Source organism: Taurulus bubalis, assembly GCF_910589615.1.
Source record: "Taurulus bubalis genome assembly, chromosome: 17".
Classification (NCBI taxonomy): Eukaryota; Metazoa; Chordata; class Actinopteri; order Perciformes; family Cottidae; genus Taurulus; species Taurulus bubalis.
Genome location: NC_136605.1, coordinates 17,697,566 through 17,719,590, shown reverse-complemented (window position 1 = coordinate 17,719,590; position 22,025 = coordinate 17,697,566). Strand labels below are relative to the sequence as shown.

General features: G+C 43.4%; 2 protein-coding genes across 2 annotated transcripts; both read right to left on the bottom strand.

Moving 5' to 3' along the window:
• Positions 1–857: 857 nt before the first annotated feature.
• raver1 (ribonucleoprotein, PTB-binding 1) lies at positions 858–9,250 on the bottom strand (the record flags this gene model as incomplete). Its single annotated transcript, XM_079233779.1, has 15 exons — positions 858–1,004; positions 1,123–1,188; positions 1,375–1,514; positions 1,576–1,639; positions 1,777–1,919; positions 2,052–2,133; positions 2,215–2,417; positions 2,690–2,768; positions 3,163–3,198; positions 3,334–3,434; positions 3,523–3,643; positions 3,747–3,938; positions 5,380–5,849; positions 7,856–7,922; positions 8,927–9,250. The coding sequence occupies 15 exons, from the start codon at positions 9,248–9,250 to the stop codon at positions 858–860; spliced, it is 2,235 nt and encodes a 744-aa protein (XP_079089905.1).
• Positions 9,251–10,603: 1,353 nt separating this feature from the next.
• tyk2 (tyrosine kinase 2) lies at positions 10,604–21,286 on the bottom strand. The gene is made up of 24 exons (XM_079232979.1): positions 21,112–21,286; positions 19,829–20,032; positions 19,589–19,709; positions 19,365–19,497; positions 19,097–19,260; positions 17,784–18,162; positions 17,519–17,695; positions 17,071–17,228; positions 16,858–16,975; positions 16,587–16,770; positions 16,375–16,481; positions 16,114–16,284; positions 15,533–15,620; positions 15,190–15,317; positions 14,736–14,871; positions 13,566–13,717; positions 13,329–13,479; positions 13,150–13,241; positions 12,870–13,059; positions 12,452–12,570; positions 11,634–11,806; positions 11,427–11,544; positions 11,199–11,309; positions 10,604–11,105 (listed from the first exon to the last, which is right to left on the bottom strand). Exons 2-24 carry the CDS (start codon positions 20,010–20,012, stop codon positions 10,965–10,967), a joined length of 3,495 nt encoding a protein of 1,164 aa, XP_079089105.1. The 5' UTR covers positions 20,013–20,032; positions 21,112–21,286; the 3' UTR covers positions 10,604–10,964.
• Positions 21,287–22,025: the final 739 nt, after the last annotated feature.

Sequence of the window (22,025 nt, the reverse complement as noted above, 5' to 3'; positions counted from 1 at the left end):
AAACGGACTCCGTGAACAAGTTGGAGGGTGCGGGTCAAAAGACAAAACGACGTGGAAAAGTGAAGGCTTGAGAAAACATGCCAGGAGGTTGAAAGCTTCACCGTCATGATACACAGCCAGGTCCATACAGCCATCATTGGGGGATGGAAAGCTGCATGTTAACCAATGAGAGGCTTGAATCCAGAAATAGTCAAACAGCAAAATGAACAACCCTGTGTAAAAGGGAGGGGGGGGGGGGGGGGGGCACAATAACACCAAAACACCATCGCATTACAAACTACTGAACTTTTTACATGAATTAGGAGGGCTATTTAAAAAGTCAAGCTTGTTTTTAAAATACTATGCAAGTCCCTTTGCCTGAAGTTGTGGACAGCATCACTTTAGTGGGATGTCAAACATTATATAAAAAGCAGCCTATGGCCGCTATTGAAAACTGGCCAAACTCGCCGTAGCTCTGCTGATACGCCACACTCAACACAGGAATAAAAAATAAAAAAAATTTAAAAAAAATGCTCAAGGAGAAATACTTCATCTGCATATTAACCATTTTTTTCTCACTGTACAAGTTTTTCAACAGGAAACTAAAAAAGCAAATAAAAATGAGTAAAAACTTAATTTACCAACACACTAAAATCATATATACACACAGAAAACAGAAAAAAAATACGACCGCCAATAATTTTAATGGAGTGACACAACTGTCCAGATCGCCACAGGCTGCGGTCCCCGGCACCCTCCAAGGGCCACTACCAGGAGTACACAGGAGACAACGGCAAGGACCGTCCCGCCATGCAGTTCATCGGAAGAGACCAGAGGAGATGCCATTGCGTGCTGGCTGTTGAAGCATTGGGCCGCCGCTAGAATATACGCTTCCGCTTTAGGTAGGAGTCTGCGTAGTGACCACCGAGGCCCTGGGAGTGCTGGCCCACGTAGCCGCCCTCGGGGCTGGGCTCCGGAGACGGGATCAGCCGGTTGAACAAACGCTTGTGGCTACCGATGGGCGTCTAAAATAATTGGTCAAAAAGATTTATAAAAAATAAAAAATAAAAAAGGGCAGCTTAGTCTAAAAAGGAAAAATGTATACAAAAAGTAAGACTAAAAATGAAAAAGCGTTTCTATTACCTTCGCAGCATTCCCCAGGCCTGGTGGGTAGTTGGTGCTGTGGCTCCCAGGAGGCATCCCGACCGCCTGACAACCAAACAAACAACCCTCAGTCACAGACACTTCTACTGAAGCGCTCAAGCAAAGCATTCATTATTGAAAAAGGACTTTTTCCTTGGAACCTAATCTAACCTTTATAGTTTGAAACCAAACCAGAGGTCATTTAAAAAAAAAATATATAAAATAAAATAGAGTCTGAAGCTTTATGCTTACCCGGTTGAGATGAGTAGTAGAGAGGCCCCCGTTACCAGATTCCTCGGGCCCTGAGCTGAAGTAGGAGGACATGGGCTCGCTGGGAGGGTAGCTGTATTGAGGGAAGCGGTCGCTGTAGTCCGTCTGACGAGAGAGACAAACTGTAACTATAGAGCCGCACGCATGTGACCCAGTAACATTTAAAAACATGTGCTCACACACTTACCTGCTGACCGAATCCAGCACTCAGGTTCTCCTGCTGCTCATTCAAGTGGGCCAGAGGATCCTGAGGAGAAACACCAGATGGGTATCAGACCAGATAACATCATACAGGCTACTGAATGAGCTGCCATCAGCAGGCAGGCACGCACGACACTAAATTCAGCTCGTAAAGCCGCAGCTATTCAGGTGAAAATAAGTTACCTGGTGTAGAGGAGGATATTCTGGGCTGTAAGAATCCTGGTAGCGCAGGTTGTAGTTTGGCTGAATGCTCGGGTGCGTGTGCTGGTTGGACACATTACTCAGTGTAGGCCTCTTCCTGTAGGGGTGAAGTCTGCAGCTTCCTGCTGGAGTAGTGCAGACAGACATTAGATGCTGGAATATATTTACCCGGTTTGATGCAGCAAACAACAACAGACTTCCAAGTAAGGAAATCAGAACCCCAATGTGCAAAAAAATAAAAATAAAAGACAGCTCACCTGAAGGGAAAACATTGTTGACACTGAGGAAAGCACTCTGGGGATGGTTCGCATCTTTAGGAGGATCTCCTAGTATGGATACCTGACGGGAGGGGAAAAGGTGAGTCACCCTTATATTGACACGTGGGCAGAAAACGTTACGGAAATGACTCGGTGAACTCACCCCTTGAGCTGTGAGGCCATCTGCCCCCATCATGCTACCCATCAGGGCCATGGAGATGCCCTGCAGGGTAGGAGAGGAAGTCTGGGAGAAGGTGCACATCGCCGTGGGAGACTCCTGCTCCCTCGTCAGCGCTCTGCCAAGTTGCATTGGCTTTAGGAGGGCAAGAGGATCCGTCTGAAGACCAAGACCCGGGACTCCACCCCCTAGAGGAACAGATAGAGGCCCCATTGTGAATTACAACTGTGTGTTCTGATTAGATTAGCAGCAAACAAGTCATCTCTTTAACATACAGATGTAACCTAATAAAGTAAATGTCAATATTTCAGTGGTATTTTGGTTACATCTTGACCAAAATCAAGAGGAGAGACCGTGATTAACGGGCAAAGAGGGACACAGATGTTTAGCATCAAAGGCAAGGCAAAAACATGCAGCCTGTGGGTCAAGGAGCGGCGGCTGGAGTCGGCGGATGCCAAACCTTGGGGCAGGTCTCCGAGCAGATGGACTCCCTGCTGGACGGGCAGAGCAGCCAGAGGATTCTCCCCAATGAGTCCCGCCTGCTGGCCAAAAGAGAGAGCAGAGTTCAGGGTCACACTGACAGGCTGCAACACTCCAGCGGTGAACCACTGCTGCGCTACAGCGGCACGCTTAGTCAGCACCGAGGATTACTCACCACATATGAAATTATGTCCATACAGAGTGGGTATTTACACTTTTTTGTGTGCACACAATGGAGCACACCTACTACATCACTCAGCACCACTCAAAAGTACAGCCCACACAAACACAAGTTTCCTAGCCAGAGCTTACCCACCAAGTCATTGCAATTTCTATCACATCAAAAATAAATATATAAAAGGCTTAACCAGCATCTTACACAGCGATAGCCACACAAACACACACACTGTCACTCACACAAGGCACTAGAGGGTTTTCTTTACTGTGCAGCACCTGAGCCCACAGAAGATGATTTCCTAGAAAGGCTTGCTGAAGGTAAAGAGGGAAAGAGCAGAAAGGATGCATGAACAGGAAAGATGGATGAAAACAGGTGGGGCATCAAAGGAGGCACATGTCAAAAGAGAGAGAGAGAGAGATAGAGAGAGGGCAGAAAGGCAGCAGTACCTGCTGGGCCTTGGCCTGGTTCTGAAGGAGCAGCTGGAGCAGGGCGGCGGAGAGGGCGGGGTTGGCCAGCAGGGGCATCGTAGGGGCTGCCCCGAGGAGGCCTGGACACAAAGGGGACGTCAGGATCCACGGCACCGGAACTAATCCCACAATGAAGGCATTGATTAAGGGCTAGTGAGGACTCCTCACCTTGTTTGGGTCCCTGCGACAGTGGGTTGAGCAGCATCTTGAGGGTGGCGGGGTTATTGAGGCCTGTAAGTATCTGCATGGCTGTCGGGTCAGGAAGGAGACCTTTACCCCTGTTCACAGCCTTGAAGGGAGAGGCCACAAGCAGGCAATCAGCACGAGAGCAACGGCAAACTCAGTAGCAGCTACGGACATGTGGGTGCAGTAAACCCATCCGCTTTACGCACCATGGTTTGGGCAGCAATCAGAGCGGCCAACATGCTTCTTCCAGGAGGGCCGGGGGCACAGAAGGACAGCCTGATGTGCGACCCGCCCAGCAGCCGGCCGTCGGCGAGTCGCTGAGCCTCCTCGGCCATCTCAGCCGAGGCAAACTCCAACACTGTAAACCGCCGGAAGCTTGAATCTTGTCCCTGAGCTAACTGTGGAGAGGAAAAATGAAAACGGACACACAATTAGCCCAAGTTCTGCTGCTAGAGACTAGTAGGACCGTCCCAAAAGGGTAGTTTTGGGCTCCTTCACAAATCGCCTCTCTGGCCCGACTGAAAGCCAGAGCGTCAGATGAGGCTGCGTTACTAGTCAACTAACGCTCGTACAACTTAGTCCACTAATCCATTAGTGGATTTCAAATTGACAGATCTGTGAAACTGAGTTTCACAAAAAAGCACCAGAGATGTAATTGAGAGTTTTTGGTAAAACGGTCATTAGTCATTTTATTATGTTTTTTTTTTTTACTTTTTTCAATTAATGTTGGAATCATTCCCTAAGCCACCTAAAATACTGAAATCTCTGCTAAAAAAAAAAGCGACTCTTGTTCATTGATTATTTAGTGACTCTCCTAACAGGTGGCCCTACAAGCTATTTTCTAGCATTGACGGGTTCTCATATAGCAGCTTCGCATTGAAGACTGATGATTTACTTTTTCCATCAAGTCCAAAAAAATGTAATCTGTTGGCTGCAGCATAGAAAAGAAAGACCATAAATAATGAGGTACGCCAAAAACTATTAGAATATAAACCTCAGTCTCATAATTGTTACACATTTGCAGTGAAAGAGCCGTTAAACCATCTGCCAACCAATAAAATCTCATTTTATTTCCTGTCAGAAGAGTTTGATATCAAATATCTGTTGACTGTTTACAATTTCTAATAAATACCATTTTATTGTATTTAATTTCCTTTTCAGGCTCTTTACTCCTCATCGGTCGCTAGATGCGACCTCATGATGTAACGCCTTCGGGTTTTAATAGCTCATAGCCATCTTGGTAAAACTAGGACTGGGACGCTAAACTGGTTCCCTAAATCGTCACAGCTTTCACTACAATCCAAAAAAAAAAAAAAAAAAAAAAAAAAAAAAACGGAACCAGCAGAAAAGGTACTATGCGTGCCGTGCTAAAAAGGACACCCCTCTCTCTCGTTCCAGAAAAGCCTGCTGAATGACACCACCTGGGGGAGTCAGGTGGTCATCACCATGGAAACCAGCAATGCTCATTGCCATAGAAACTTTGAGTGGCCGCAGGAAAAAAAATGGGGGAGAGGTGAAAAGGCACCGAAAGATCAAATATGGAAGCCAGTTCGACAAAATGAGTCAATCCTGCAGTGGCAATTCTACAACTTCCAGATATAAACATGGGCAGCACACAAACCTCCATCAACACCAGATATTTGTACTTGATGACCAAGACTGAGCATTAATAATCAATCATCAGAATAGCTGCAGAGGAATCATCCGTCAATCGACTAGTTGATTAATGGACTTGTATTCATTATTCTTGTTGTAAAATGCAATCTGGCTAAAGCGTCCCTTCAGAAATCGTAGTAATGTGCAGTGTGTGTGTTTGTGTGCGTGTGTGATGAAACCGACCTGGCAGAAGACCGGCGCATGGGTGTCAGCCAGGGCGTTGCGGAGGTCTTGGGCCGTCTGCAGGCTCGGGGGCAGGCGGTCCACGCACAGGCATTTAGAGTGCAGCAGTGGATACGTGAGGGAGCCCACTTCAGTCCAGTGGACGTACAGCATGCGGGAGCCCAGCTGCTTCCCCAGCAGCTCCGACTTGGCCCTGGCGGCAGAGTCCTTCTTCATGTACTCCACAAAGCCGTAGCCCTTGGAGTGCCCCGTGGTGGCGCTGTACACCAGGAAGCAGCGCTCCAGGTTGCCGAAGGGCCGCACCAGCTCCTCGAACTTCTGCTGGGTGGAGGCGCGGGGCAGGTTGGCGATGCACAGCAGGGCGTCGGTGGGCTGCAGCTGCACGGAGATCTCCCGGTCGCGCAAAACATGCTGGTGGAAGTCTTTGATGGCACTCTGCGCCTGTTCCCCGTTGAGCAGCGTCACAAAGGCTGAGGGCGGCGGGGGACAGAGGGAGGCACAGTAAACTGGCTGTAAGTGAGTGAGTAAAGAAACATTTGCAAAGCAGTAAAGTTAAGATGAAAAACTCTTTTAGATCACATCGAGTACCTATTTACAATATAAAAGTTTTCCAAAAAAAATCTTTTTGTAATTTTATATTAAATGTTCTTTTAAGCCCACCCACTTTTTAGCAGACCAATCAAACGCAACTGATTTGATTTAAAACCTCTCTTTCAACTGCCGTGCACAGCAGCTCTCCGGGAGGAAAACTTGGTTACGACACCATTTTTCTTTTAGCAAATCTGATAAAAAGAGAACGCTGGCGGCACAAATGTCACCGCACACCAGCGTTCTGCTCCCGAACACACTGCAACACAGTCACAGCTGGTACGAATCAAAGGCGCTTTTACCTGACTGAGCAGCAGATCGATGGCTAAAAGAGGTCACGTCGAGAGATGTTTGAGTTCTAATGTTATTGGCGCCCACTTTTAGAACGCCTAGCAATGTGACTCTCGTGTTACCGTGGTGATCGGTACACCAGAGCCCCATTTCATCAAACACCCCGTTACCCACGTTTTGAAAGAGAAGCAGAATGGGAGGATAAAATATTCTTGTCCTTAAAAATACAAGGATGAATCGATTTAGAACAAAAGCACATCTTAATGTAACGTATCTGCCACAACAGTAGGGTAGGTACCAGGCATATCCTGCATTTAACATCTGGCTCTTGCAATTGTCTGGCCCATTATTATCTTGTACTACGTGACTGTTTCTGTTCTAGTTTTTTTATGTCAGTTCTTCCAGTCAAATTGTCTTTTGAGACTTCTAATGGCATGCCGATCGTTCATGCACCTATACCATCGTAAACAGGCAATTCCCCACAGGCTAATTTAAAACCGATTATTTTGGGGATTTAGTTGTAGAAACTGCTTCTCTTGCTGCATACAAATTAACGACTTTGTGTTCGACATTGTGACGAGTGAGTTCTTACAGTCGTCAACAAGAACGGGCAACAATGCACACGGCCGTCATCACAAGTAGATGAATGTCATGTGTTAATAAATAATTAAGTAAATACAGTTTTGCATGCATGCGTCTTATCTGCCAGGCGTTTTTGTAACATGTTAGTAATAATATCCTTCAATTTCCAATTTTGTGAAGCCATTTTGAACATTAATTTCCAACATGGCTGCTACATAAGTCACATTGGAGAAAACAACCACTGGAAAAATATCATTAGCTAGCCGGATGATCTTTCTCGCAAATTAACAGTTTTTACGTTTACATATATGGAGTTTTTCATGACCAAACATTTTGTGAAATCTCGGTGTATACATGAAAGTGAGAAAATGTAGTATTTAAACTAACAATGAGAATTCCAAAGCATCAGTATACCTTAAATGACAAATGAATGAGACAATAGTTTGATTAAAAGAATAAACATTGAGATAGATGCCTGTATGTATGCCCGCTTAGATTTTGAGCATCTTTCTTTTAAAAGCATATTAATTATTTCAAACTCAGCGTAAATAAACGTCATGAACATATGAATAACACACAATTCCATGACTTTTCCAAAACATTTGGGGTTTTATTTTTTTCCAGGACTGGAAATAACCATTTTAAAGTTCCATGACTTTTCCAGGTTTTTCATGACCGTTAGAACCCTGAGAGGACATTGCCTGTCTAAACAGCTATATTTAAAAGGGCCGAATAAATTCAAATGTTGATACTTCAGAAGCATGTTTGATCTTTTTGATCAATAGTGAAGAGTCTTTTCTGTTTTGTGAACAAAGCGTTTCAAATTGTGAAGCAATTTGTCATCAAGAATATTGGAGCAAATAGTGAAAGGCTCCGAATACAGACAACCCAAGTGTTTTATGCGACCATCAAGTTTACTTGCTAGATCTTATTTTAGTTAACATTAATAAATCATCTGCGATTTATCTTTTACTTTAAACGGAACGTGTGATGCCGAACAAACAGTTAGACCAACCTGTGCCCTTGTATTTGTCAACAAAGCAGTACTTCAAGTCATAGTTGCCCAACAGCTCATGGACCTCCTGTGTAAAAGGAAAAGACAATCATTACATCAAGACATTCAAATAACAGGCTAAACAGGGTATCCACATAAAGCATTTTACTTTCTAAATTATAGATTTTGGCCATCATATAATTGTAGATTACTTAATTGTATATTGTGTTCAACGCCTTAATTAACTCATTCATGTCCACTGGGAAACTAGCAACAAGTTGCACCTGTGAGGGGTTGAGAGGTTAATAACCGACTCATTGTTGGAGGAGAAATTGTTCTGCGCTGCTTTTGACCATTCACAAACGAAACGGCGATGCTGTCTAGCACTTTCTGAAACGTTTTGTCTGCACACCTTCCACCTTTTGTTGTAGTGCAACTGACATCTCGAACTCCCACTGCTCCCCCCCCCTCCCCTCCCCTCGGGGAACAATGGTACAGCCCGCAGGCCCATCGCTCCCCACGAGTCAGGCACGTTCCAAAAAAATGTGGCATCATGAGTAAAATCACTGGTAGTCGGTGCAACGAAACGCCAGCTTACGCAACAGATGGACCGATGGAAAAAAAAGTTCCAGTGCACCTGTAACCTCCGAGTAGCGGGTATAGTCACCGACAGGTTGGCTCTTAAGCTTTCATCGTGAGCAAAAACCATGAATATCAGAGTTGTATAATTGTCCCTACCGAGGCCTGACTGGCAGGTCACGCAGGCCACAGATGACCATTATTGACAGTTAACTTTTTCTGACCACCTGGCACTTATTATCCTGACGACACAAGCGAAATATAACAATACTTTGTGTTCAGTTGCTAATAATTAACCGTGTTTCGACTTTTAAAATAAGTCAGTTGCAGTTTCTATAAAGCTAAAATGTCACAATCACATTTTTTTTTTAAAGCCAGCCAACAAGTTAAATAGCTCGCAGGCTAACATCGGTAGCATGGCAATGCATATTGGAGCTAAGCTAACGTTAGCCAAACGACCTCGTCAATCAATCAATCAATCATCCAATAATTTGCTTTTAAACTCTGATTTACCTGATTGCTGACGTCAGAGGGGAGATTTTTGATGATGATCTTTCTCCGGTTGTAAAACTCCCGGCGGGTTCTCTCCAAGCGGCTCTCGATCTCCTCGGGGCTCAGTGATGTCAGGTCCTCGTCGACCCTCCGCTGACACTCGCGGTCCGACTTCGAGTCCACTTCGCTGGGTTCGAGTTCGGGGAACCGGCGGTCTCCGGACATCCAGCTTTCGTGCTCCGCAGCGAGGTCGTAGTTATCGTGACGAGAACGAGGGACGAAACCGAGCCCTGTGTCTGTGCTTTCATCTCCGGCTGCTGTGCTAACAGACACGACGGCCGCCATCACTCTGTTTGGGGGAAGTTTTATCCGTCTGGGAAACTCAGCCCGATTTGAGCAGTTTAAACAATACACACATGGCCCCAGCGTCGCTTCTCATTGGACGAGAGGGAGACGCACTCTCCACGACTACGACGTAACCCAGGCCGGGGGCGGGGCCTCAGTTGCTCGCTACATGCTGCTGAAAAACCCCAAACTTATGTTTAAAAGTGGATAAATGCAGCAGAAAATCACTGGGGGCCATAACACTAATCATTAAGGATTCCCTTTGCATTTTACAGAGTGTTTAAAATTATAGACGTTTCCATTTATATTATGGCTGGATCAGATATAAATATTTTAGACTGTGGATGTTTAAATCATTCATTAACAGTCTGAGTGTCGATTGACGAGATGCATTGATTCGACACAGGAACAACTAAATCGTTAAAGGACATAATAAAGGCCTATTATAGTACAACTTTAATAATTAAACACTTTAATAAATGCATCCAGCCCTATGTTTCATTATAAACTCAAGATATTGTTTGTATTTAAACCCCCATATTGTTTTTATTATTATTAATAATAATAATATATATAAATAACATGTATGTATATACATATAAATATATATATACATATAAATAAATAAAGACATAATGCCGCCAACTTTGTTTGTACATCTTAATGTCCCCTGGTAATTGTGTTGGTTGGCTGGTAAGGAGACCACAATATAGGCATGCAAAGTCTCAGCTGACGGTGGCCACTCTGGACTATTCCTTTGTACTGGGTATGTCCAGTGATACATTCCTAGCACTAGCTTTTTTGTCCTGTATGCACTTTACTTTAAACACACGACGAGACACTTGCAGCAAGTCTGTTACGTTCACGGTGTGGCTGGAAAGCCCAAACTGTAGCTGTGTACACGACTGTGGCTGTCCGCACAGCTTCGTCCAGTGGAAATGTAGACCAGATGTCTGCAGCAGTGTTGAATCACATTTGAGCCTGGTTTAAGGTCTTTCTCACATTGTGCACACTGATTAAAACACCTGTTGAACAGAGTATTCACTACATGACAGAACAGGAGGTGATTATTTACTGATCTGGGATGCATCAAGGTTATTTAGCTGGTCTTATATCTACAAATTCCTATGTGGCTAATGTACACATTAGGCTACATTATTCAAATATCCGAGTAGCAGTGTTTTTGTCTCTTTGCAGCAAGGTCATAGGTGCATAATGTCAGTGGCAGTGCATGTTTTCCTTTTTCACAAATGGTTTAGACAACACAGGACTTTGTTGCTTATAGAAAACACAGATCAGAAATGGTACACACTTTTTGGCATCAATCCGTTTCAGTCCTTAATAAAAGGGCAAGTGAAAAATGGTTTATTAGATTTAGAATTGTTCTTTCGGTTTATACCAAACATAAAGTTAACATACACACAAACAAATGTACAAACAGGAAATGAGAGATAGTTACAGAAATATTTAATACTAACTGTGTTATATATGGAAACCTAGAACTTTTGAAAGGCAGACGCTGACGCCCAAGGTTTCACCTTTCTTCATTAAGTTCAATTCATCAGCCAGGAAAAAAAAAACACAGTGATAAAGAGTTTATCATTGTGCGCTTTTATCTGAAAGGAACCTGTAAAGATATCAAGGAAAATGGAGGCTCATCACTGGCTACCCTGTAATATATGGTGGCCATAGTGGCAAAGTGATGACATATAAATCAAATCTGAGCCAAAGAAAAGTTTATATTCGGCTGCCAGTTGTATGTTTGGCGAATAGCCTCAAACTTTTCGATGAGGGATCCGAATGACGGCCGTTGTGCCGGCTCTGAAGCCCAACACTGCTCCATCAACATCCTCACCTGTTGGTAAATACATAAATAAAAATCATTTCGCAAATATCAGGCTACGCATAATGCCAATGAAATGTCAACAGTGTTTAAAGGACATGTTACCTCATGAGGGCAGTCTTTGGGACGAGGCAAACGCAACTGTTTATCCAACAGTTTAATGAGCTCAATCATAGTCATCTGTCCCTGGGCTCTCTGCATCATTTCAAAGAACTTCTACAAAAACACAACAGAGCACATTGAGCATTTAACACAAGGACTCAAAATGTATTAATATACGTCTCACATGAAAATATAAGCAGGTTTGAGCTTGTTATATGAGTCTTGACGTACTGTTGGAGGGCTCTGGCGGGAGTCACAGCGGGTCAGGATCTCATACAACGTAACGCCAAAGGACCAAATGTCAGAGGAAAAGGAAAATTTACTCTCCTTCAAGCACTCAATGGCATACCTAAACAGTGCGGAAAGAAAATTATATTTAGTTGCCACAGTCATAAAACAAAGTATTGAATAAGGCCGCTAAGTGCTGCACGAACTCACCAGAACACCGGGCTGTCCCCGTCCTCTCGAACGCGATAGTAGATGTCGCCTTCAGGGATGTATTTTGTCAGGCCAAAGTCGCCGATCTTCACCAAACTGTCGTTTTCCACCAGCACATTGCGGGCAGCGAGGTCTCGGTGGATGTATCGCTTAGTGTGCAAGTACTCCATCCCCTTAAAAAGAGAACAGGGAGGAAAAAGGGATGCAATTATTCAGAGGCGGCAAAATGTGGATGCCAAACCGAAATACTATAACAGAGTAAAGAAACCGCAGAGTACAATGTTTTTTTAAAAGGTTGTCCTTTAAAGTTTCCGATAGCATGCGATTCTTCGCCATGCTAGCGGCACACATGGCTCTCGGGTGTCCAGACTGAAATGTCTCCACAGCTATTGGGCCGATTACAGACATTCATGTTCCCTACATGACAAATCTTGCTGACTTTGGTAATCCCCTGACTTTTCCTTTAACATGCTACACTGAAAAGGCAACATTGAATATAAATTATATTATAAACGATAACATGTAAATTCAATCAAAAAATGACAAGTATACAATGTCAGAGCCGGCTGGAAATGATGCAAATGATGTGACAATCAACAGCAGGCAACGTAATTACTTCCTGGTTACTGAGAGAAAAACATAACGCTACTAAACTACTTAACTAACGCAGAATGAACTGATGACAATACACAGAAACATTAAAGCGTAAATGTGATGCAGGGAAACATAACCAGACACGTCTGCAGCTTGCACCCAGCACCAGGAATGTTGGGAAATCAAGCAAATTAGATGATGAGCACAAAACCACCGAAACCCACCTGACAGATCTGCTGAGCGAACATGAGGCATTGGGGCACTCCCAGTTTGCGTTTGGGAAGGTACTCTCGCAGGCTCCCCAGAGGAAGGTACTCCATAATCAGCTGCACAACTTGTCCTCCTGTCAGTGGACAATGCAACAGGGCTTATCCTCCTACTTCCATTACTTTTCAAGATTGACCTGGTGCTCAGCATGCTGTGTGTTGAAAGCTCAAAATATTGACATGCAAGGGAAACCTTGTTGCGCTTTAAAAAGATTTTCATTATTTTCAAAAGAACAGCAGGGATCAGAAATCAATCAGTCATGTACTGAAGCTCTGTAAGCTCAAATAGCACACTGAGCACATGCAGACACTGTACATTGTTTTATGTATTGCAATACACATGCTTGAAGCAGGCAGATGCCAGCTGAAGCCTCACCCAGTTCAGTACAGCAGCCCTTGTACTTGACAATGTTGCTGTGATAGAGAGACTTCAGGATCTCAATCTCCTTCATCCAGCCCTCAGAAACATGACCGTTCTCTTGTTTCAAAGCCTTCACTGCCACACGCTCTCCTGTCCCGTCGTTGGCCGGGTCATACAGGTAGAGAGTCACCTTTCCAAAGTGACCCTGCAGACAAGAACAACGAGCGGTGGATTACTCTCTCTGGCGTGACAGGAAGAAGAAGAGAACTACAGGTGATGTGGCGTTCAAACTCACCTCTCCCAAGTCGCGCATCTTTTTCAGGTAGCGTTTGTGGAACACGCTGGGGTCTGTGTCAGAGAGAGCTTCACTGGGGGGCATGTCAGGATCTGTGAGCAGACAAATCCACAACACATTATCGAAAGCACACAGATAAGCTGGAGGGAAACAACAAATTTGAGCAAGTAAAGCCCCACTTTTGATCATGATTTCTGTGAGCTCTCGGAGCACAGAGAGGAACGAAGGCCTCTCCACAGGCTCGTAGGTCAAACACATGCTGATGAAGCTGGCCAGTTCCTGGGAGGACGGTTCGGCTAAACGGCCCTTTTGCTGATAGAAGCGCTCTTTCTGTTCAGGGAGGGTTACAGTGTTGCAATTAGAAGCCAGAAGGATAAGATGGGCTCGCTGGAAGAGAAATAAAAAAAGGGCCTTACCTCGGACAACGTGCAGCCACTCATGGGAAGATCGCCATTGTTGCAGATTTCGAGCAGCGTGACGCCAAAGCTCCACTGGTCAGCAGCGATGACGATGGGAGAGCCGCTGTCAATGCACTCCGGGGCGATCCACGGGATTCGCTCAAGACGCTCTGCAGCGCATGACAGCGATATTTGAAATGACAGAAGGTACGTGTGTCATGTTAAGGGGATCTCCAGCTCCAGGTTTAGTTTGAGAGAGCTGAACACATGTTGCAAATTGTTGCCCTACTTTAAAATTTAAATGATCATATACCAATCCAATTTAAATATTAAACAAAGTTGGTGTGTGTAGTCTATGTCAGCAGCAACAAAAGAAATGCTACTTGATGATATCAGGTCTTTGCCCTTCCTTGCTTTGGGAAAAGCTTGTTCACTAATTCTCTGGCAGATGCCCAAGAATTGGAGAGATACAAGTATGTAAAGCATTCAGCTGAACAGACAAGCAATCACCCAAGAGTTGTTATAGTCTTAATGGGCTCAATGGACAAACAGTATTAATTTATTAATTAGATTATTATGGATACTCTCCTAAATTATTTAATCTTGTATTATAATTAAAACTTAGAATAATCTAAATTTCATGATATGATATTCATGGTTTGTTTATGTTTATCAATTTTAAAACTAGTTTTCTTGTGTTTGTGGACTGTGAAAAGATGTTTTTTCTTATCTTGGAAAAACATCGGTGATTCACAGAAGTTAATGGGCACAAAGATAAAAAAGAACAAAATGTGGACATGAACAGAAATAAGAGGAAATTGCAGGCGATTGTGAGATCAAAACTCATTCAGTTCACAATAATGGAAAACAACAGCGATTAACAAGGAAAGAAAAAAGACAAGTGGTCAATCAGGAAATAAGATAAAGAAATATTTTTGGGTAAGTATTGTCTCATTTAGCTATGCAGGTAATATAGACATATTTTGTATGAAACATTTATGCAAACTTTGACTATCTCTGCTGACCAAACTTTGTATTTTCAACAGGAAATAGGAAATAAGTCACAGGAAATGGTCTAGTTGAAGTTTCCTGTTTCCGAAATCTGATTAGAATAAAAAACACAGAACCCCGTAAGCCGAAGGAGACTTGCTCATAAAATGAGGCTAATTAAGACTTTCTGGTACTGACCTTCCCTTGAAAGGACACTCAGGGAAATCCCCGGGTCACTCAGCTTGACAAAAGGAGTGGTGCCGGGCTCCAGACCGTGCCTCGCCACCAGAATGTTCTTGGCACAGACGTTCCCATGAACCAGCCGTTTGGTCTCCTACAGTGATGAAAACAGGACTGGTGTTGAACTATTTTGTAAAAGGTCATTTCAATAAGTTGAAGAAAAAAAACTATCAATGCTGTTTGTTATCGGGGCAAAAATGAATTTTACTTGCAGCACTTATTAAGATTAAGATTATTTATTTCCTGTACTGCAGCTCAACACTCAGTTTGGCACGCAAGCAGCTGGAAAGCTGCACAACCTGATTAGCTCACTTCACTTTAATGACCATTTAGCTGCGTGGTCATGCGAGTGAATTGTATTGAATCTGTGGAAGACAAAAAAAGAAAAAAACAAAGGAGTGTTTGAACTCACAAGATAATTGAGGGCACTGGCGAGTTGTTTTGCAACAATGAATTTCCACTGAGGAGTCACTAATGCTTTTTCTTTGCGAAGGAAAACATCCAAAGGCCCAAACTCCACAAATTCTTCCACCATGATGTCTGTAAAGATAGAAACAAAGTCGGAGGGGTCTTTGGTATCACCAAGAGCAAAATGTAAACATCCTCTTTTAAAATAGAACAGTGTTGTTTTGCATCTACGTCACGGCTCACTCTCTACTGGGATTGTGACTTTGACTGTAGACACCAATTATGTGTGATGGGGAAGTAGCAAATGAGGAAGTCAGTTTGTGAAGGTGATGGTATTATTGTCTTACTTTCAGATCCTTTGACTGACACACCGTGTACAAACACCAGGTGGCTGTGGGACACCTGGCTCATGAGGCTTGCCGTTTCCAAAAACCCCTGAGAAACACAAAAGGAGAGTAAAGAGTGCATTACTGGCAGTCGATTGAGTTTGGAGAACCAGCACAGAAACAAAGAAATGCAGAGAAAGTATTTTAGACACCTAAAAAACAATAACACTAACTAATTAACCGATAGAGGCAGCCCTGTGTTCTGCAAGGAAAAATAACAGGTTTTTCCCCATGGAGTCGGGCGGCTTTGGCAGGAGCATCGATTGAACGGTTTAATTTCCCTGTGAGGAAGGTCTGTCTGACGGCAAGTTAAACCCTAAATCCTTACATTCTAAAAAGGCGCATCCACTTAAACTGATTTTAACTGACTTTTTAGGTGTCTAAAATACGTCCTCAGTAATGCATCGCTCTCGCGTTGGTACTCCTGTCTGTTTCTTCAAACTCCATCTACTGCAGCTAATACACCAACTATTACCTCATACAACCCCACTTCAAAACATCCAGAATATCCCTTTATGGCTATTAAAGACCACATAACTTACTATATCAATGTCTTTATCGCTTTGGTCTAGAATCTTGAGGACCACTTGGATCCCTTTGCGGTCAGCGGAGTTGTTGTTGAACTCGTCATCCTCGTCGTTTTCTCCTCCACCTCGCACCAGCAGGCGTCCCGAGAAGATGTTGGTTCTGGTCCCGCGGCCCAGATGCTGTTCCTGCTCATGAACACAGCACCCAGTGGTCAAACAGAGCCGCGGACAAAGAAGCTGGTCAGGTGGAACAGATGAAGTGTGTGTCTCCATCACCTGTACGATGTCTTTGTCCTTGATCTGGTGGAAGCGTAGCTGGGTCATGTTCAGGGTCAAAGGGTCAGTGTGAACACCTTTCCTCATCACCAGAAGGTTGGACAGCTCTATATCACACAAAGGTAAACCAATGTTGAGACCTAAATATCCCAAAACACAAAAGTAACTAAGGCAAAAGGTGTCTAGAAATGAAAAGCCCAATAAACACGAACCTGCTTGTCTTGGGAAACAACATTTTCTGACAGTGAAGCTTTCCGAACCAGACTTGAGCACAAAGGTCTTGAGGTTTTCCGTGAGCTCCTTCATACTGGAGAACTCTCGATCCCAGCCCTCCAGACAGAACATCGAACCCTTGAGGTGAATCCGAAACTGCTTGTGGCTCGGCTTCGATCCTTTCTACGAGCCACGAGTAAAAACACTTTACATTTTCACCATCGCTGCACTGCAATCATGTCCAGAGAGGAAGCGTGGGTGTTGACTTACCTCATTTTTGTTCAGGACAGCTAGGATGATGCAGCGATAATTGAGAGCACTCCAGCGTACGAGGAAAGCTCCCTCCTCTGCAGCCTCCTTTCTCAACTTCAGCAGCACGAAATCATCACTGGAAGCACACCAGAGTTGTGATATAACGGGCTGCGTTTCTCTAAAGCCGGCTTGTGCCTGTATGTGCAGATGTGTGAGAGGAGAAGAACTCACTGCATAGGGCCATGCAGTCCATTTGCTACACTCTGCACTACCCTTGGGGGAGCCACTTCATGACAAAGATAGTGGTGGGCGAATGCAGTCAGCCGGTTGTATCCATCGAGGAGGGAGATGAAGGAACGGGCCTCCTGGCTGGAGTTCATCTGAACCTCCTACATACACACACAGAAACACCACTAGCTTACAATCAGAGCTCCCACCTACAGACACATACAAATCAAAACATGATGAAAAGGCCCAAAGCCGAACAAAACCCAAAGCTCTTATGGTCCTAATCATATAGAATATATAAGAATTCAGGCATACTGTACAGTATATTCACTCTGATAAGTAGAAGGATTATTATGCAGCACATCAGTTGGACTAATGCACCACAAGCACATTTTCCAATTAAATAATTGCACTGCAGCTTTTACATAAAGGGGTAAACAAGTACTCTCACCATGCAGTGGTTGTCCAGAGTGCTAATGCACACATTACTTCCAGTGATGGCTACGTGAGTTATTTCAGGGAAATCACAGAAGGAGGTCCATTCGTTAGGAGTGTTCTCCCTCGGCTGGCTGGACTGTTGCTTTTTGTTCCTCATGTAGTCGTTCCTGAAGTAAGTGTTCGCCAGAGCCTAGGTAAAGAGACCGAATCAACAAAATGTCCACATGGCACAGAATTAGACCGGCAGAAGCTTCTAATGATGTTTTGTTTTGACAAACCTTTTGCTCTGACACCTGCCTCCATTGAATCCCCTTGGTGCCAGACACCAGTATCTCGTGGGTGGCGGGGCTAATGAAGTCGTCTTTTGCGGCTCCCTGGCAATGAGTGGCGTTAGACTGAGAGCTGCTGCCGTTCCCTTCCTCTCTCAGCTCCAGCTGCGACACAGGGAAGGTCTCCGTTCCAAAGCGTGGCACCAAATGTTCGAGAGTGGAGATGTACTTATACATGATCTCCTGGGTGCCCAGTCGGCCCTTATCTACAGTGTGCTGCTGGAAGGTCCGCACAAACTCTGCAAAAACCCGCCGGATCCGGATTTTTGTCAGGAAGTTGTCTTTGGAAATGTGTTTGGCGAAAGACCTCGGAATGCAGTGCAAATAGCTGGAAGAGAAACAGAGGTTTTGATGTTACCTGGAGATTAAATTAGATTAAGATGATGATGGATTGTCACAGTAGCAGGAAAATAGGATAGAAACAACACAACCTCATTATCATGAGACAAATCTTCATCATATTAAGAACATATTCAAATGAATATAGACCATTTAACGTATTTGTTGACAAATCAATTTACAGATTTAAAGGGATAATCTCGATGCTTTAGAGTGCGGTTGAATAAAGTATTTATCCATAGTCAGTTTATAAGTACATGGAGTTTGGAGATACAGGCAGGAGTACCAGCAAGCAAAACGTTTTTTTAAACACCTAAATAATCAATATTAGTTTAAATGTACGCTATATTTAGAACATTTTCAAAGTTTTACTTATGGGGAACTGAAGCCGTTGTATCCGTCTATGTTCTCGCCAAAGCAACCAGACTCAGAGAACTGAACTTGCTGGTCTCCAGCTGCTTTGATCAGTTAGTTTGTTTGTGTTACTGTGTGACTTTGGTGAATGATGTTCTGCAAGGCAAAAATTATTGTTTATTTGAAAGAAGTCTGATAACTTTGGAGAGAGCATTGATAACGGCTTCAGTTCCCTCTCAGAAACATAGACTGTGTATCTGTCTCACAGCAAGGTAAAGCGGAAAAGAAATGCTCAATACGGCGTACTGTTAAACCAATATAGATTTTTGTATAGGTTGGCCTTTTTCTTTCGTGGCTTATTACATTGTGCTGTAGTACATTGCAGTGCATCGCTTCGCATCTGGTGCTACGGTATGCTCTTCAAGACTGGGGGAACTGTTGGTAATACACTGACTATGAATAAGTACCTCATACAACCCCACTTCAAAACATCCAGACTATCCTTTTCAGAGCAGTTATTAATGGTTACTATTTCACCGTACCATTTTCACTCCTTTCAAAGTAATTACCTGACTTTTTCTGCAACATCTTGTAAGGTGCAGCCCATTTGCATTGACTGGTGAGAGAGTTGAAGCACAGCCATCCCCAAGCTCTCGTTTTTAAAGCGACTTTGCTCCTCCTGAGACTGAACGTCTTCCATCTGCACTACCTCGTTCACAAATTCATATTTAGCCTTTTGGAGAGACCAGAAGAAAAGATGTCCGTCACTGAATCGCTATGAAAAGCAGCAACTTGATTGGTGCACAGTAAACCATTCAAACTGTGTCAAACACCAACCTGGAAGAACAAGTACTCCAAGGATGTGATGTCGAACAAAGGCGAACCCCCCTTACTGGTTCCGGATTTGAGAGCATAACGGGAAACAGTTGGCTCCTTCTCATTTAGTCCGTGCCAATTCCGAAAGTAAAACCTAGTGAAAAGTAAACCAGAGAAACAACATGAAGATGACAAGTGCGTTTCATCGGCCTTCCTGACACGGCGTTATAAAAACACAGACTAACCTCAAACAGTAGTGAAGAACGAGGTTGGAGTCCTCTGGAGTGAACTCGTGGTTTGGGCTGTACCAGCAGCGGGAATGTGGATTGTACAGAGCAAACAACACATGGCACAGAGGCGTTATCCCTGAGGAGAAACACACAGATGTTACACACACACACTTCCACCCCAGCAGGCGAAAACACCACACGAAGAAAAAAAGAAGAACTAACTCCAGACTTTAGTCTGTGTGCGGTCACTCTCACCTACTGCCTCTGCAGCGGAGATGCACAGCTCCTCTGCTGTGACTCCTCCCCCTGTGTGGGACAAGTACCGTTCACCTTCCTTTGACCAGAACAGGTAAACATGGACGCCCGGACCCTGAGGGGCCTCACACAGGCCCGGGGACGCCTCTGATCTTGAACGCTTCGACCACCCACTTCTGGACATGGTGGGGAGCAGCTAAATCACTGACACACACACACACACACACACACACACACACACACACACACACACACACACACACACACACACACAGGTAAACATGTACTCAAGTGCTGTAATTAAGTACAGTGTTGAGGTACTTGAGTATTCTGCAGCTTTATACTTCTAATTCACTACAATTCAGAGGAAAATATTGCAATTTGTACAGATCCCGATTAATAATCCAAAATATTATCAATGCATAAATTATGTATGTAAATGGTATTATGTAATATTAAGAATTTAGATTGGATTGCACTTTGTGTATGCAGTAAAACATTTGCCCCAGCTTGCCAGCTTCAACAATAAAGTGATGTCCACATTAATTAATCAATAATTATAATACAATAACATGATATACATTATTCAGAAATGGACCGCTCTGCCTAATTAGTACTTTTACTTTGGTGCTTTCAGTATATCGTGTTTCCAATACTGTATTACTTTCATTAAGTACGTTTTTGAATGCAGTACTTGTACTTGTAACAAAGTATTTATACCCTGTAGTACTACTTTAACTTAAAGTATAAAACACATCCGAGTACTTCTTCCACCACTGAATATGAAACACAGTCACTTAAATCAGCTGTTGAATGGAAATTAAGTTCTCATGAAGGCATTCATAAACATAAACATAAACACAAACGGAAGAGCGGTTTTAAAGCGATACCTTGCGCTTTTCTGTAATCATTTATTCCATATTGCTCATTTCATACATGATGGGTTTAACTAAGTTGTTAACAAATGACCCCAAAAAATGTGGCAATAACTAGTAATTATGACGTCAGGTAATGATTCGTCAACGGGACTTCCGGGGGTTATTGCTTGTGTTACTTGTTTGGCGACATTTCACAATAGTCATATAACACACATAATATAACATGTTTATGTATTTTTATATATAAATGTAACTTAACGCACACCGAATGTGACCGAGTGGCTCATAAACACGCGTCCTCGTTCATTTCCCGGTGTGTCCGATGCCATGACAAGGAAACATGTAAACATTATTAGAGGCATAACCGCAAAACGTAACAACGTGAGGGACAAATACGTGTCTTACCATTTAATGGCGAGCTGTGGACGGAGTTACGTGAAGAGCTGCCACGGAAAGCTGCTGACAGCCGGGCTTCGTTATTTTCTCAGCGTGGTTCCCCTTCTTCTTCTTCTTCTTCTTCTCCTTCTTCTTCTTCTTCGCCTACTCTCGGGCTTTTCGTGAACTGCGAGCGGCGGCGGGCTCCAGACCGCTGGTTTCTGAGACTCACGTGGCCGCGCCCTCTGGCCTACGTGCGCGTACACACAAACAAGAGCTGCCCTTTCAAAATAAACGTCGAGGATAAAAAGTGGCGAAGAGGATGGTGAGATACACTGATGATGGAACGTAACTAAAGTATATTTATATTTACTGAGTACTGTACAATTTTTTCAGCTCACTCCATTTATTTGACAGCTAGTTACTAGTTCCTCTGCAGATTAATATTACATAAAAACACATTTGATACATTTATAAAATTGTTTTAGATTAATACTCAACATATATACACAAGGAGTGAACATTATCTATAGATTACAATATATTATATCATATACCATTCTCCATAATACATAATGATTTTGCTTTATTTAAGTATGTCAGTATACTTTACGTTTACTTGAGTAAAAGCTCTCAGTGCTTCTTGGTGTGTTGTAATGCGCTGGCAATATGACCAGTGTTAAAATGATCACAATGAAAATGGTCAAATTAATGATCATTTTCATTGGATTAATTTTGACTTAGTAAGATGAAGATCACAGGTGTAATAAATGAATGGTATCGGTTCCACTTGCGATTATCCTGCAATGAGCTGATGTCCTGGAATGAAATTAGTCAATATAAACAATGCACTTGGGTGTGATATCAATTCACCAACCATCGTAAGACAAAGTCAAATACAAACAACACACACGCCTTTAGTAAACAGACTCATCCAGTTGTCA